Here is a 16,258-nt window from a genome sequence, read left to right as displayed (position 1 = left end):
GGATTAAAAGAAGATGATTTATGTAAAACCTAGCACTGTTTGAATGGAATGTGCAAAGCTGAGCACTGCTGTTCAATAAAGGAGTGCTGTATTCATCTTGTTCTATTAAAAAAAAGATAATACTGTCTTTTCAACTTGGCCAGTTTGAGAAGAGATGTTTGCTTTAATTTCCACTTTGTGTAATTAATAAAGTAAATTTTTATATAAAAAATTGTTACTTTAGATGTATATGTAAAATGACAATGTGAAAAGTTTTTAACACTTCGACTTTTCTTTTTCAGTACAAATGGTTTACATCTAGCAACAAATCCACTTGTCCACTCTGTCGCGAGACGTTTTTCTGAGATTTTTGTTTTCCCCTCATTGGAATTGATCCCTGAAGTAATTCAAGCAAAGGCAGTGGATTTGGATTCATCTTGAAGTGTTGATGTGAGGAGGCCACTGAGCTTTACTTTCAAATAGGGCCTTCTCTGGAAAATTATTTTGGTTCATGTAATGATCCTAAAATCAGGTTTACTTATCTTTAGATTGCTTTGTAAATGTTTGGAAACCTTTTCTTTTACATAAAAATATTGCATATTGGAGAGGAAAATATTTATATTAATAGTTTAATCTCTTTGTACATTTAAAAATAAATATGGAAAAACCCTAACGTACAGAGTCGGAATCGGTGAAGGCATTGCACAACTGTATTATACTGATAAACTCATTCAGTTAGTTGATCTATGTTTAGAACTGTCCGAGTGAGATAAATGAATTGAGAGGATTGATTTACATCCACAGATATTTTGAAACTAATTTATTAGTTACAACAACAAAATTAATTAGTATTCTGATATTTGTAGATTATTTTAATGATAAAATGACATTAAGCTATTAATATAGCTTATCTTAAGCTATTTAAAGCATGCTCTGAAAGCCTATGTAAAAGAGTATAAACAACTTTAAGGTGCCTCCATTTATTAAGGATTTTGAAATTCAGAAAATTAAATTCAGAACACTGACCTTTTTACTGTAAGAGAATTTCCTTGTGCTAGTGAAATTTGGATTGCAGACGTGTCAGTGAATTTATTACTCAGTTGCAGTGAGTCTCCAGAGGGTGAGAATTTGAGAGAAACAGAAGTCACCTTATTTTATTCATGAAGCAGAGTGGTGGTCCTCTGTCAAGAGCAAAGAAATAGTGAATTATTTGTGAAACTTAAGAGTGGTGGAAAAAGCAAAAAATATAAAAATATTGTAGGAGGCTTTAAATTTTGTAAGCAAATTTTGCTATTCTTACTGGTCAGAATTACACTAAATTAGAGAGAGTTGAGGGGAGCTAATTTTTTCTAGCCTTCATAAGTGCGAGTTAGACATTTTAATACTAAGTATAATTCAGTGTAACAGGCTGAAACGGGGTAGGTGAAGACCTGTGTTTTGCTACAGCATTATTGCCCTTAAAAACTGTGCCCAAAATAGAAAAGTGTGAAAGTTTGGAACTTGGAATAATTTTATTGCAGTCTTCCATCACATGGGAAATAATTAGCCTATCTCACAGCAGGGTTACTTGAAAACTCAGCTAATCATCTCTGTTGCAAATGTTTAATTGGCAAAAAGCAACTCGTGTTAAATAAAATTACTGCTTACTATAAATTGGGTAAAATGGTTATTATTGCAATAGTATGAATGTGGTCAGAGCATTGTAGTGGAGACTGAAGTATTACGTGTGAGTTAAAGATCTTGAGTTGTATTGTAGATACAGTGTCCTGCCCAGTTTTATCTGTCTCCTAAAATTTTCTCTGTCGTATTTATTACCTTATAGCCTTAGGCTCAAGGAGTACAGATAGCAAAATTCTACTACCTCTTCTTAACCCCTTTCTTAAAATATTCTCTCTTTTTCTATGTCTCTCTCTGACATAGTAAACCCAAAAGATTGTGTTACTCCTCTGTGAAAATTGCACACTTTTCCTTTAAAATTGTTTTATAGTAAGGCTTTGTTTATAACTTTCCCAGTATTGGTACGTCTTGGCTTCTGACCCAGACCCCAAGGAGAAAAGAAAGGGGAATGATGGAACATTTTCCCACATTATTCTTCAGGGCATCAGGTTCTCGGGTGAAACACTATAATTAAGTGAGATACCTACTCCTCATACTTAGGACTCTTGGCACATTTCTTTGAGACTTGTAAATACAAATGTAAAACTTGTTATTGTTTCTACACTAAAGAAGAAGCTTTCCAAAATAAAACTGAAATTCAGAATATCACATATTAAAATTTTGTTTATATAGCTTTGAAAACTCGAAAGCATCCCTTAAAATTCTAGCATAAGGACATTTTAAAATTGCATGAGATTCAGAGCCCATTAGCACAATTGTTAATTTAAAGCCCTGATGTAAATTGCAAATTTTAGAATTTATTTTTAACTCTTATTTATCACATGCTGTAATGTATGTATATAAGTTTCTGTGGCTTAAAGCAATGTCATTACTTGAGTTTGTGTGGTGTGAATAATTATTTGATTGTTATATGTGCCCATTAAAATTCTTTTTAATTGCAAAATATTTCAAATATACATAACAGTAATAATAATATAAATGCCCTTGTACTCTTCATAAACTATTTTGCCATATTTGCTTCTGATTTTTAAAGAAATAAAATGTTACTCTTTTGTACTCTTCCCTGAGACCATCTCCTCCTTCCCTCATTGAAGGTCACCCACCCTCCTGACGTTGGTATGACTCCTTCCTGCTTAAGATTTTATATTTTACCACATGTTTGTGTCCATAAATAGTACAGCAGTTTTTCAGAATTTTGTGATATCCTATCATACGTGTTCTTTTGCAGTTTCCCTTTTCGTTCAACATTACTGCTGTTTTGTATCATTATATCAGTTTGTTTATCATTTCCCTCACTATTGGTCATTTCAGTTGTTACTTTTCCCCGTTTTGAACAGCGCTGTCAGTGTACGTTCTTGATAATATTTTCTTAAGCAAACGAAACGTGCTCGGTGTTCTGAACACACGCCCCCAGATGGAATTTCAGGTAATAGACACTCTGACTTTAGACGTGTGCTCTGTGACTCTGTTTAGTGTCTAAGTTGTGTCTGACTCTCACGTGTTGACAGATTGCTCTCCACAGTGGAGTGTGAGTTTGTGCTCTCCATGGCGGTACAAGAGGATTCTGGTTTTCCTGGGTCATCACCAAAACACGTAGTCTTCTCACTTTTGAAGTGTTCCAGTCAGAGCTGTGAGAAAGCAGCTCTTAGTTTTCATTTGTATTTCCCTGGCTACCATGAATCTTAGCTTTATTCCATATATTTATTGGCCCTTATTTTGTGAATACATCATCTATAGGCCTGTTTTCCTTGCAGATTGCACATGTTATTGATCCTAATACTTTATCTTTTACAGGGATTCTTCTGGCAGGTGGCTTGACATTAACGTGGTCTTTGGCTGTCTGTAATTAAACAGAATTTTTCAGTTAAATTTAGTCAAATTGCTCATTCTTTTCCTTTATGACTGAGGCTTTTCTGTGTTAGTTTTTAAAAACTGGTTCCTTCCCTGAGGTTTAAAAATATATATGTATATATTACGTATTTTGTTCTAAAAGTTACAAATTTCACCATATACCTAATTTATCTGAAATGCAATGTTGTGACTGTTAGGTAGAAATCCTACCCCATGTGGGTAGCCGGTTTTCATAATATTATTTACTAAATAGTCTGTCCATCACCCATTGACTTCACAGTGCCTCCTCACTTTTATTACCAAATCTTGTTGTATGTATATTTGTTTCCCGTCTCTGTATTCTATTCCAGTGGTCTATTTATCTGTGTTAATTCTACGTATATATATTTTTTTTCTTTAAAAAATAGCTTTACAGTTAATCTTGCAGAGTAGGCGAGCAGTCTTCTAGTCTTGTTCTTCTCCGAGACTTTTCTGAGACAGACATGTCCTCTGCTGTCCAGGAGCTCTCTTAACTCCCCTTCCCTTGCTGCGTTCTCTCGTGGCCAGTTTGCCCTTAGGATGCTGAGGCGTCTCATGGAAGAATCTGGTAGGTGTTCACCCTTGGCTTTAACTGGTGAGGTTTTACAGTCCAATTATTCTGTTTCTATGGTTTTTTTTTTTTTTTTGGTATGGTTTTTAAAATTAGAGGCAAAAATTTTGTGTGTTTATGAATGAAATCTTTGAGCCTCTCCATGAATTTTTCTTTCTGTTTTATAAGAAGAACGAAGAAAGTTTTAGTCACTTAATCGTGTCTGACTCTTTGCAACCCCATGGACTGTAGCCCGTCAGGCTCTCCTGTCCATGAGATTTCCCAGACAAGAATACTGGAGTGGATTGATACCTGTTTTATACAAGTTTCTGCAAAAGGACTTTTGGGCCAAGCAGAGTGTTTAGCATGACGGTCAGCTAGTTCCAATAGTTTTGACAATGTCTTTTTTTTTTTAACTGTGATTTTCTTTTTAAGGAGAGCAACTTCTTTGGGTGCACGAAGGCATAAATAATTTGTATATTTGTTGTCCAGATTTTATGGAGGTACCTGAGGAGGTTAAAAAACCGCAGTTTCCATGGCATTCCAAATTGATGTGTTATCTCAAAAATACTGGCTGCAGTATATCAACTTACTCTTTTGTCTTTAGGAATATTATGTACCCTATAGAAGACTGTAAGTTTGACCGCTGGAGTCTACCTAGTTAAGTATTGGATACTAAAAAACTCTGATGTGGTTATTGTATAGCCGGAGAGTATTGCTCCTTTTCATTCTTTAAGACCCATTAACAGTCGGTTATCTATACGAACTTAGGAGTGGCATGTTCAACACGTCTCTTCTGAGTGTGGATTTCTTTAACTGTGTACCTATAACCATGGGAATTTATTTCATCAGCTAAAGTTAAGAGAGTTTCTTGATATGAGAGGGCATACATTTCTAGTGTATAGTTGATAGTAAAATGAGAAGGAGAAAGTGAAGAAATACATCATGTAGTATCAGATTTACTTTTGCACATTGATCTTGTACCCTGCAACCTTGCTGAACTTGTTTACTAGTTCTAATTGTGTGTGTGTGTGTGTGGTGTGTGTACAACTTAGAATTTTCTATATATAACGTCTTCCCATTGGCAATAGTGATAATTTTATTTCTTTTCCAGTCTGGATGCCTTTTATTAGACATCTGACTGGAAACTCCAGTACTGAATAGTAGTGGCGAGAACAGATAATCTTTGTTTCGTTCCTGATCTTAGAGGGTAAGCTTTCAGTCTTTCAGCATTATGATGTTAAGCTGTGGTTGATAACAATCAAATTTAAAAGTGACCTAAGTACAAATTAGGAAGATACTTCAACTAATTAATCTAGGCTGCAGTTTCTTGGTGCAAGAGAAAGTAAGCTGGTAGCTCAAAAGGATGGGCTTTAGGAGGCAACAAGTTTTTTATTTGTGTCATGCTCTTGAAAAACCACTAGAGCAGAAATTCTCAGCCTCACTACTGTTAGCATTTTGGGCTGCAAAATTCTTTGTTTTGGGGACTGTCCTGGGCATTGTAGAATGTTTAGCCACATCCCTGGCCTGTATATTTGCTCAATACCTGTGCACCGTCCTTGTGAGAACCAAAAATGTCCAGGCATTGCTAAATGTTCTCCAGGTGGTAAAATTGTCCCTCGCTGACAGTCATTGCCTTATAACATGGACCAATCAGGCACCATTCAATAAAAATACAATGTGAGCCACATATGCTATTTTAAGTTCTCTTGTAGCCTAAAATTTAAGAATAGGTGAAATTTTAATAACACGTTGTATTTAACTTGGTATCCAAAGTACTATTTCAGTATTTAATCAATAATAATTAGGTACCTTATATTCTTTTCTCATATTGTTTTTGAAATTCAGTGTATTTTAAATTTATAGCACTTTCCAATTTAGATAGGAAATTTTCATCAGAAATACTTTATTTGATTTCAGAAAATTTACTGTTAAATAAATTCACGTGCCCAAGGTTTTCTCAAATGCACTTGAAGGTCTTCCAATAACTGGATCTGGTGTCCCTTTTGAAATTTTCATTAATTAAAATTAAATAAAAATTTGAAATTTTGTTTTTCAGTCACCCTGGCCACATTTCAAGAGATTGTTAACCATGTGTTGCTAGTGGCTATTATATTGGACAGTACAGGCCTAACCTTACATGTCCATACAAAAAGAAAGGTTTATGAAAATCTAGGACGAATCAGCCTAGACTCTCAAACTCACCTCCAAGTACTTTACCTATGTCTTGAGAGTCTTTTGCCTATAAAATTCTGGGATCATAGCTTATCCTTTGGTTAATTTTGGAATCATGCATAGTGTAGTTGTATGTCAAAATCAGCTATACTTTGGTCATATGTAGCGTTTTCCAGAATTTTGAAAAATAAGTCTGCAATAAATTTTACGTGGCAGTTTCATTTATGAAGCAAAACCTTACCTATTAAATGGTTGTATCATGAGGAAAGTACTAAATTCTGATAATGGTCCCAAAATAATCATTAAAGATTGCTGGACAGTTCCACTATTTGATTGGTTTTAGTACTCTGAGATCTGATGTTCTATGGTTCTAGAATTATTGGTATGTAAAGATTGCCATATCTGTATATCATTGTTCATCTGTATTTAAAAGATCAGGGCCCTGGAGAAGCAAATGGCCACCCACTCTAGTATTCTTGCCTCGAGAATTCCATGGACGGAGGAGTCTGGTGGGCTACAGTCCATGGGGTCACAAAGAGTCGGACACGACTGAGCGATTAAACTTACTAACTAATGTTTCCTGGAGTAAGTTACTGGGGAGATTTTGGCTAGTTGTCCTGTTTTTTAGTCATTACAGAACATGCATTCTTCCCCTGGCCTTTCTGCTTGTGGTAGGTACACAGCTGCCCATTTCTCATAGAACAGAGAACCTTTTGGTCTTATTTTTGTTTTGTATATCATCGGCTTTATCTTGAAGGTCAGAGGTTTGTTTTGATTTCTAGATTTTTGAAATGTTTAGTGACATGTTGGAGATCATCTCAATTGGTACTTCTGGAGTCCATTTTCAAAAAAATAGGCAAGCCCGTCTTTACATTTGCTTTTGAAGATTCTCTAGAATGTTGTTTGAAATTTTTTCTGGATTTGTTTTGGAATCTGATGCTTACTCGACTCATCTTTTTATGTTTGTTTGTTTATAGTTTTGATTTTCATTAAGACTTTTCCTAAGGGAAAGGCATCTGAAATGCCTTCATTGTACATTTCCTGTTTGCTTACTCCTTCCAGGCCATTCCTTGAATTAGGAAGAGCTGAATATTTAAAACATCTCCTAGCTTTTTGTGTTGTTGTTGTTGTCAGTGTTTTTGCTGGTTTTGACTCTTTTGCCCTCATCTTAGGGGCTGATAATTAAGTAAACTGGTTGGTACAAACTTAGTAGTCCAGGACGATAAAAGTCTTACAAAAATCTGAATTCTGTATAAACTTGTCTTCCTAAGGCTAAGAAAATCCTTTATTAAAGCTCTCAACTTGATTCTAGATCAAGGTTCAAAGATCAGTTTCTTTAGATCTGTATTCTGGTGTATTAGTTTTGAAGGGATATGTATAATGTAAATGATCTATGTTAAGAAAAACTTGCAGGAAATGATTACTTGTTTTGGAGGTAAAAGAAGGTGCAGAACGATAGAAGGGATTTTAGTGGATGGTAGAGATACAATTGGGTAGAGACAAAGGTGGAAGCAGGGTGGGTTTCAGAAGGTTATAATGGAAATGAGCTGGTATTTCTTTCAAAGAGGCTTCCTAAGAAGCCTTTGTTTCATTTTGAGGCCTCAGCAGTTGACTGTTGAATGCTTTAGCCTTTTTACCCCTGATTTTTCTAGAGCTCCTTTGAAATGTATAAACTTTGACTTATCAGAAGTTCCCTATAATGGTTATTGTAATTCTAAGACAGTTTTAGCAAAAATCTCGCTTTATCAAGGTTAGCACAAGGGCTTGGATTATTGTGAGAATTCTGCCAGCAGAACGTCAGTCATGCCTTTGACATAGACAAGGAGGAAAAGGCACTATGTAAGTCAAGTGTGTTTGTTAATGACAGTGAGGTGTGTCTGCTAATTAGCGGCACTGTTTGTTAATTCAATGAGGCAGAGGATAGGAAGGAGCCACGCGATCAGGGGCCCCAGCAATTGGTCCTGAAATACAGACTAAACAAAATGAACTTCTTTCACAAACTTCCAGGCCTTGCAGAGTACTCTTAAGAGGATCTCACTGGGGACCCAAAGCAAAGTTTGACCCAGTCATTTTAGCAGCCTGTTTTCATCCATCTAATGAACCATTAGTCTTTAGGGCCAACTTGTGTTGATTTGGAGACCTAGCTTACGCCTCCATCTGTTCCCTCTGAAGCACTTCCTTATCTGTTCAACAGACACAAGACAGTAAGGGACAAAATAAGAATATATAAGATAAGAATTCATATAAATAGATGAACAAGAAAGTGAAACCAAACCAAGCAGTGTGTCTGATCATCATAAATTCAAATCTAAATGTACTCAGTAACCCTATATGAAGATTTGTTATTTGTTAGAACTCTTAGATAAAATAAATTCAGCAATCGGAGCTCGAAGAACCTAGTCAAAGCTCAGATTATTCTTGAGAGACTCCTCTGGCAACAGACGTGAGAACTACTGGAGTTTGGGACTCGAGAGGCCCCTGGTCTTCCTTGGTCCAGGGGTCCCCTGGGATACTGTCAGTGAGGTATTATTAAAAAACCTTGACTTGAGGATTGTCCAAGGAAGAGATCAGGATTACCACTTGATATCTGAAACAAAATTTGTATTGTTTAAGGGAAAGTTATGCTGGTTAGGCCTGTCCTTTTAAGTAAATCCAACTGCTAATTTTACATAAGGTTTTTGATCCGGGTATTATTTTCGGGTTATGTTGGTTACAGAGGTGGAGTGGGTTGATGTCACCCTTACACACATGGTTATTCTGGCAAGACACATTGGCCAGCTGGCTTTCAGAAGATTTAGTGATAAGTTTGTCGACTGGTTGACCTTCAGAAGTGTGAGACTCACTGAATGATTGGCTTCCAGGGGCAAGGTTACTTGATGAAGTTATTGTTGATTAAATAGATTCTGAGTTGGTTCTAATTCACTTTTTACTGGCTATAGAACAGTCTTTTATCAGGACTGTGGAGAGAGGCGCTTTTTTATTCTTAATGGATTTGTTAAATAGCTTTTGCTGAATTTACTTCTTTTTTTAATAAAGCAAAATGCATGTAACATAAAATTAAGTATTTTAAATGAACAGCTTAGTAGCCTTTAGTACATTAAACAATTACTCCCCAACCTCCCACGCTGCCCCTGGAGACTACCAACCTGCTTTCCGTCTCTGTGGATTTACCTATTCTGGGCATTTCATATAAATGGCATTGTACAGCGTGTGAGCTTTTATGTCTGTCTTCTTTGACTTAGCATGCTTTTGAGGTTGTAGCATGTATCAGTATTTCATTTTTTTATGGCTGAAGAACATTCCATAGCATGTATATACCACAACTTGATTATCAGTCTTCTGTTGATGGACACTTGGGTTGTTACTACTTGTTCATTTTTGTGAATAGATCTTCTATGGACATTCGTGTTCAATAATTTTTATGATTACCTGTTTTCAGTTCTTTGGGTATGTACACAGGAGTAGTAAAGTGAAGTAACGTGTTCGTTGCTCAGTTATGTCTGACTCTTAGTGACCCCATGAACTATAGCCCACCAGGCTCCTCTGTCCATGGGATTTTCCAGGCAAGAATACTGGAGTGGGTTCCCATTTCCTTCTCTAGGGGATCTTCCTGACCCAGGGATCAAACCCAGGTCTCCTGCACTGTGGGCAGATTCTTTACCTCTGAGCTACCAGGGAAGTCCGTACATAGAAGTAGAATTGCTGGTAATTCTGTATTTAACTTTTTAAGGAAATACCAAACTGTTTTCCACAGCAGCTGCCAAATTTTACATTCCCCTTTAGCAAGATCATTGAGGGATCCTCTCTCTTCACAGTCTCTCCCATACTTGTTATTTTGCATTTTTAAAAAGTTTAGCCATCCTAGTGGATAGGTAGTAGTATCTCGTGGTTTTGAACAGAATTTCTCTCATGACGAATGATGTTGAGCATCTTTTCATATCCTTGTTGACTGATTGTGTATCTTCTTTGGGGAAATATCTTGTTCATTTTTGTTTCGTTTAAACCCTTGTCTAGCCTTTTCTCAAATATTTCTGTGTTCTTGGCTGTGCGTTGCTGCACACGGGCTCTCTGTAGCTGTGGAGAGCAGGGACTACTCTCCTGTTGCAGTGTGAGGGCTTCTCGTTGCAGAGCACGCGCTCTAGGGCGCAGGCTTCAGGAGTTGTGACCCGTGGGCTCAGGGGTCGCCGCTTGCGGACTCTACAGAGTGCAGGCTCAGTAGTGTGGCTCACGGGCTTCATTGCCCTGTGGCATGTGGAATCTTCCCGGACCAGGGATCGAACCCCTGTCCCCTGCATTTCAAGGCAGATTCTTAACCACTGGACCACCAGGGAAGGCTTGCTCATTTTTAAATTGGGATAACATTTTGTTGTTGCTGTTTTTTTTTTTTTTTTCTTATTCTCAAGATACTAGACAAGATCTAGTCTAGTATTAGAAGGATATTAATATTCTTCAGTTTTAGAAGTTCTTCTTAATTCAGTATTGATTAGGTTTGGCTCTGTGTGACAAAAAATCCAAAGTAAATGTGGTTTCCACAAGAAAGAAATTTCTCTCTTTTGTAAATGAAGTCTAGATATAAGCAGTTTGGGGACTCAGGTTTCTTATGTATGAAGATGGACCTAGGTTCCCTTTGTATGTATATAGACCTAGGTTTCTTATGCATGAATATGGACCCAGGTTTCTTATATATGTATATAGACCCAGGTTTCTTATGTATGAGGATGGACCTAGGTTTCCTATGTCTGTATATAGACCCGGTTTCTTGTGTATGAAGATGGACCTAGGTTCCCCTTGTATGTATATAGACCCCGGTTTCTTGTGTATGAAGATGGACCTAGGTTCCCTTTGTATGTATATAGACCCCGGTTTCTTATGCATGAATATGGACCCAGGTTTCTTATGTATGAGGATGGGCCTAGGTTTCCTATGTGTGTATATAGACCCAGGTTTCTTGTGTTGCTGCTCCACTGTCCTCAATGTGTGACTCCACTCCATGGTCCAAGGTGCCTGCTCAAGCTCCGGCCACTTGGGGCACTTTGCACTCAGCACCAAGTCTCTCTGCTTTGTGAGGGCTCTCTTTCGCTGCAGTGAGCCAGGGACTGCTCTTCGCTGCAGTGCAGAGACTTCTCCGTGGCTTCTCTTGTTGTGGAGCATGGGCTCTGGTGCACCGGCTCAGTAGTGGCGGCACATGGTCTTAGTTGCTCTGTGGCACGTGGAGTCTTCCTGGACCAGGGATTGAACCCGTGTCCCCTGCTTTGGCAGAAGGATTCTAATCCTCTGTGCCACCAGGGAAGTCCAGAAAGGATTTACTTTTTGACCCTAGCAGCAGGCAGTTTGCATAAAAACAGATCACTGGGAGAATTAACTGGTTCACAACTGATCTTCGGTGCTTTTGAGGGTTGGTATATTTACATTTCATCCAGCATTCTTTCACCTCAGCTGATTTTGAACTCCAGTTTTGGTTTATCCCCACACCTATAAGACTGCATTCAACTCTCTTTACCTTATCAACCTCTGGACTGCCATTTTCTGCTCAGCTTTTCCCACCTTTAGCTTTTCAATATTCAGTTCCATTCAGTTCAGTCGCTCAGTCACATCAGACTGTTTGAGACCTCATAGACTGCAGCATGCCAGGCTTCCCTGTCCATCACCAATTCCCAAAGCTTGCTCAAACTCATGTCCATTGAGTCAGTGATACCATCCAACTGTCTCATCCTCTGTCATCCCCTTCTCTTGCCGTCAATCTTGCCTAGCATCAGGGTCTTTTCCAATGAGTCAGTTCTTTGCATGAGGTGGCCAAAGTATTGGAGCTTCAGCTTCAGCATCAGTCCTTCCAATGAACACCCAGGACTGATCTCCTTTAGGATGGACTGGTTGGATCTCCTTGCAAGGGACTCCCAAGAGTCTTCTCCAACACCACAGTTCAAAAGCATCAACTCTTTGGTGCTCAGCTTTCTTTATACTCCAACTCTTACATCCATACATGACTGCTGGAAAAACCATAGCTTTGACTAGACAGACCTTTGTTGGCAAAGTAATATCTCTGCTTTTTAATATGCTGTCTAGATTGGTCATAACTTTTCTTTCAAGGAGCAAGCATCTGTTAATTTCATGGCTGCAGTCAGCATCTGCAGTGATTTTGGAGCCCCCCAAAATAAAGTCTGTTACTGTTTCCATTGTTTCCCCATCTATTTGCCATAAAGTGATGGGACCCAATACCAATGATCTTAGTTCTTTGATGAGTGATGATTTTTAAGCCAGCTTTGTCATTTTCCTCTTTCACTTTCATCAAAAGGCTCTTTAGTTCCTTCACTTTCTGCCATAAGGGTGGTGTCATCTACGTATCTGAGGTTATTGATATTTCTCCCAGCAATCTTGATGCCACCTTGTGCTTCATCTAGCCCAGTGTTTCTCATGATGTACTCTGCATATAAGTTAAATAAACAGGGTGACAATATATAGCCTTGACGTACACCTTTTCCTATTTGGAACCAGTCTGTTGTTCCATGTCCAGTTCTAACTTGCTTCTTGACTTGCATACAGATTTCTCAGGAGGCAGGCCAGGTGGTCTGGTATTACCATCTCTTTAAGAATTTTCCACAGTTTGTTGTGATCCACACAATCAAAAGTTCTTTAGCATAGCCAAAAAAGCAGAGGTAGATGTTTTTCTGGAACTCTCTTGCTTTTTCGATGATGCAGTGGATGTTGGCAATTTGATCTCTGGTTCCTCTGCCTTTTCTAAATTCAGTTTGAACATCTGGAAGTTCACAGTTCACGTACTGTTGAAGCCTGGCTTGGAGAATTTTGAGCATTACTGTGCTAGCATGTGAGATGAGTGCAATCATGCAGTCGTTTGAACATTCTTTGGCATTGCCTTTCTTTGGGATTGAAATGAAAACTGACCTTTTCCAGTTCTGTGGCCACTCCTGAGTTTTCCTAATTTATGGGCATATTGAGTGCAGCATTTTCACAGCATCATCTTTTAGGATTTGAAATACCTCAGCTGGAATTCCGTCATCTCCACTAGCTTTGTTTGTAGTGATGCTTCCTAAGGCCCACTTGACTTCGCACTCCAGGATGTCTGACTCTAGGTGAGTGATCACACCATCATGGTTATTTGGGTAATTAAGATTTTTTTTGTATAGTTCTGTGTATTCTTGCCACCTCTTCTAAATATCTTCTGCTTCTGTTAGGTACATGCCATTTCTGCCTGTTATTGTGCCCATCTTTGCATGAAATGTTCCCTTCGTATCTCTGATTTTCTTGAAGAGATCACTAGTCTTTCCCATTCTATTGTTTTTCCTCTGTTTCTTTGCATTGATCACTTAGGAAGGCTTTCTTATTGCTTCTTGCTATTTGGAACTCTGTATTCAGATGGATATATCTTTCCTTTTCTCCTTTGCCTTTTGCTTCTCTTTTCTGAGCTATTTATTTGTAAGGCCTCCTCAGACAACCATTTTGCCATTTTGCATTTCTTCTTCTTGGGGATGGTTTTGATCACTGCCTCTTGTAGAGTGTTATGAACCTCTGTCCATAGTTCTTCAGGCTCTCTGTCTATCATCTAATCCCTGGAGTCTTATTTCTTACTTCCACTGTATAATCCTAAGGGATTTGATTTAGGTCATACCTGGATGGTCTAGTGGTTTTCCTTACTTTCTTCAATTTAAGTCTGAATTTTGCAATAAGGAGTTCATGATCTGAGCCACAGTCAGCTCACAGTCTTGTTTTTGCTCACTGTATAGAACTTCTCCATCTTTGGCTGCAAAGAATGTAATCAATCTGATTTTGGTGTTGACCATCTGGTGATGTGCATGTGTAGAGTCTTCCTTTATGTTCTTAGAAGACTCTCTTCTAACAACAACTGGTTTGCTATGACCAGTATGTTCCTTGGCAGAACTCTGTTAGCCTTTGCCCTGCTTCATTTTGTACTTCAAGGCCAAATTTTCCTGTTACACGAGGTATCTCTTGACTTCCTACTTTTGCATTCCAGTCCCCTATGATGAAAAGGATATCTTTTTTGGGTGTTAGTTCTAGAAGGTCTTGTAAGTCTTCATATAACCCCTCAACTTCAGCTTTGTGGTTGGGGCATAGTATGATATTGAATGGTTTGTCTTGGAAACAAACAAAGATTATTCTGTCATTTTTGAGATTTCATCCAAGTACTGCATTTAGGACTCTCTTGTTGACTATGATGGCTACTCCATTTCCTCTAAGGGATTCTTGCCCACAGTAGTAGAAGTAATGGTCATCTAAATTAAATTCGACCATTCTAGTCCATTTTAATTCACTGATTCCTAAAATGTCGATATTTCCTCTTGCCATTTCCGGTTTGACCACTTCCAATTTACCTTGACTCATGGACCTAACATTCCAGCTTCCTATGCAGTATTGCTCTTTACAGCATCAGACTTTACTTCCATCACCTGTCACATCTACACCTGGGCATTGTTTTCACTTTGGTTCAGAGCCCCTTCATTCTTTCTGGAGCTATTTTTCCACTCTTCTCCAGTAGTATTGGGACCTCCAGTATTGGGACCTACCGACGTAGGGAGTTCATCTTTCTGTGTCATATCTTTTTGCCTTTTCATGCTTTCATGCTTTTCAGTCTCGGGCCACTGCTCATGCATTGGCGGTTGCTGTAAAGGGAAAGCAAATGCTAAATAGCCTCATTTCTGTTCTTTCCTTCTGGGCAGGGTCTAGAGCCTTCAGGTCCTTACTGCTTTGGTGGCCCTGGTCTTTTCAATTAGACCATAAAGATCTCTCCATCTTTATATTTGTATCTATTGTGCTGGTTTAGTTGCTAAGTCATGTCTGACTCTTGCGACTGCATGGATTGTAGCTCGCCAGCCTCCTTTGTCCTTGGGATTTCCCCAGCAAGAATGCTGGAGTGGCCCTTTCATTCTCCAGGGGATCTTACCAACCCAGGGATTGAAGCTGGGTCTCTTGCATTGCAGGCGGATTTTGTATCTATAACTACATCTAATATTTGGCCAGGGCAGTTGGCCTGATAAAATGTTAGTCTACTATAGCCAAAATCAGAAGTTCCCACATTCTGTTGCCTGACCAAAGCTCCCACTAGAGGAAAGCAGTTACCTAGATTATTCCTAGAATATCAATTCTATTCATTTTCTCCTCTCTTCTTTTAGAAACTTTATAACCTTCAAAGCAATCCTGTATACACAGTCGCATTTTGGTATCTCTGCTTGAGCACTTTTCAGGACCCTTGATCACTCTGCCATGTCTCAGTCTTTATAGAGCTTTTATACGCTTTCACCATCTTGCGCTTGGATGGAGAAAGGCTGTGTGGCTTCTAGAAGCACTGGTGAAGCCAGCTATAGATCATACTTTCCCTTTATTTGATCTCAAACTAGAATCTGATATGTCTTGGTTCAGGAACTTTCACTGTGTGTTTTAGATTGAATTTAACCTAGTCTTTTCATCTGGATCGTTTGTAGACTCTGCATCAATTATAGTTCACAGAAGTGACTCACACTAAGAGACTATATAATATTCAGATTTTTGCCGGGTAAGAACATACACCGATATACCAAGTCAGTGCTTGAGTTCAACCTTGTTTGTTTCTTTTTTTCTCCGAAAGGCTCACCACTGTGAAGGCTTTCTGAATGATTGGTGCCTTTCACTGTCCATACCCTCCAACTCTCTTTCAGATAAATTCATCAATATAACTTTGGACGATATGCAGAAGTGGCTGCATTTTAATTCATAAGCGGAGACTCTCATTGATACTATATTTACTCCTAAATGTGAGACAGTAACTACCCTTGTTTTACCTAAATCAGAGTTTAGCAAATAGAACACACAAGACTTTTCAGAGATGCTTGTTGTGCATGGAGAATTTTAAGTGAATCTGTTATTTTCTCAACTCCCATGTACTCTCCAAAGATCAATCTTTCTATTAATATACTTGTCTCAGACTGGTTCTCTTTCCTACCGTCTCTTGCACATTTGTCCTTTTGTTTACAGAATTAAGACATGATTCTGACTCGTAGCTCTAATTTTACAGTGGCCATGGTGGGGAAAACAAAACAGAAACCCTGGGAATCTAGAGAG

At 38.3% G+C, this 16,258-nt stretch overlaps 1 protein-coding gene across 1 annotated transcript in view; it reads left to right on the top strand.

Annotated features, from left to right (window-relative positions):
• Positions 1-2,971, top strand: part of LTN1 (listerin E3 ubiquitin protein ligase 1) — a 56,812-nt gene extending 53,841 nt beyond the window's left edge. The window contains exon 30 of the mRNA XM_065913613.1: positions 282-2,971. Within this exon, the coding sequence (XP_065769685.1) occupies positions 282-344 (63 nt within the window). The 3' untranslated portion in view covers positions 345-2,971. The remainder of the gene's footprint in view (positions 1-281) is intronic.
• The last annotated feature ends 13,287 nt before the right edge of the window (positions 2,972-16,258 follow it).

The sequence above is a fragment of the Muntiacus reevesi genome, chromosome 21 (genome assembly GCF_963930625.1).
Source record: "Muntiacus reevesi chromosome 21, mMunRee1.1, whole genome shotgun sequence".
Lineage (NCBI taxonomy): Eukaryota > Metazoa > Chordata > Mammalia > Artiodactyla > Cervidae > Muntiacus > Muntiacus reevesi.
The sequence above is the reverse complement of the archived record's forward strand: the minus strand, read 5'-3'. Positions and strand labels throughout refer to the sequence as shown.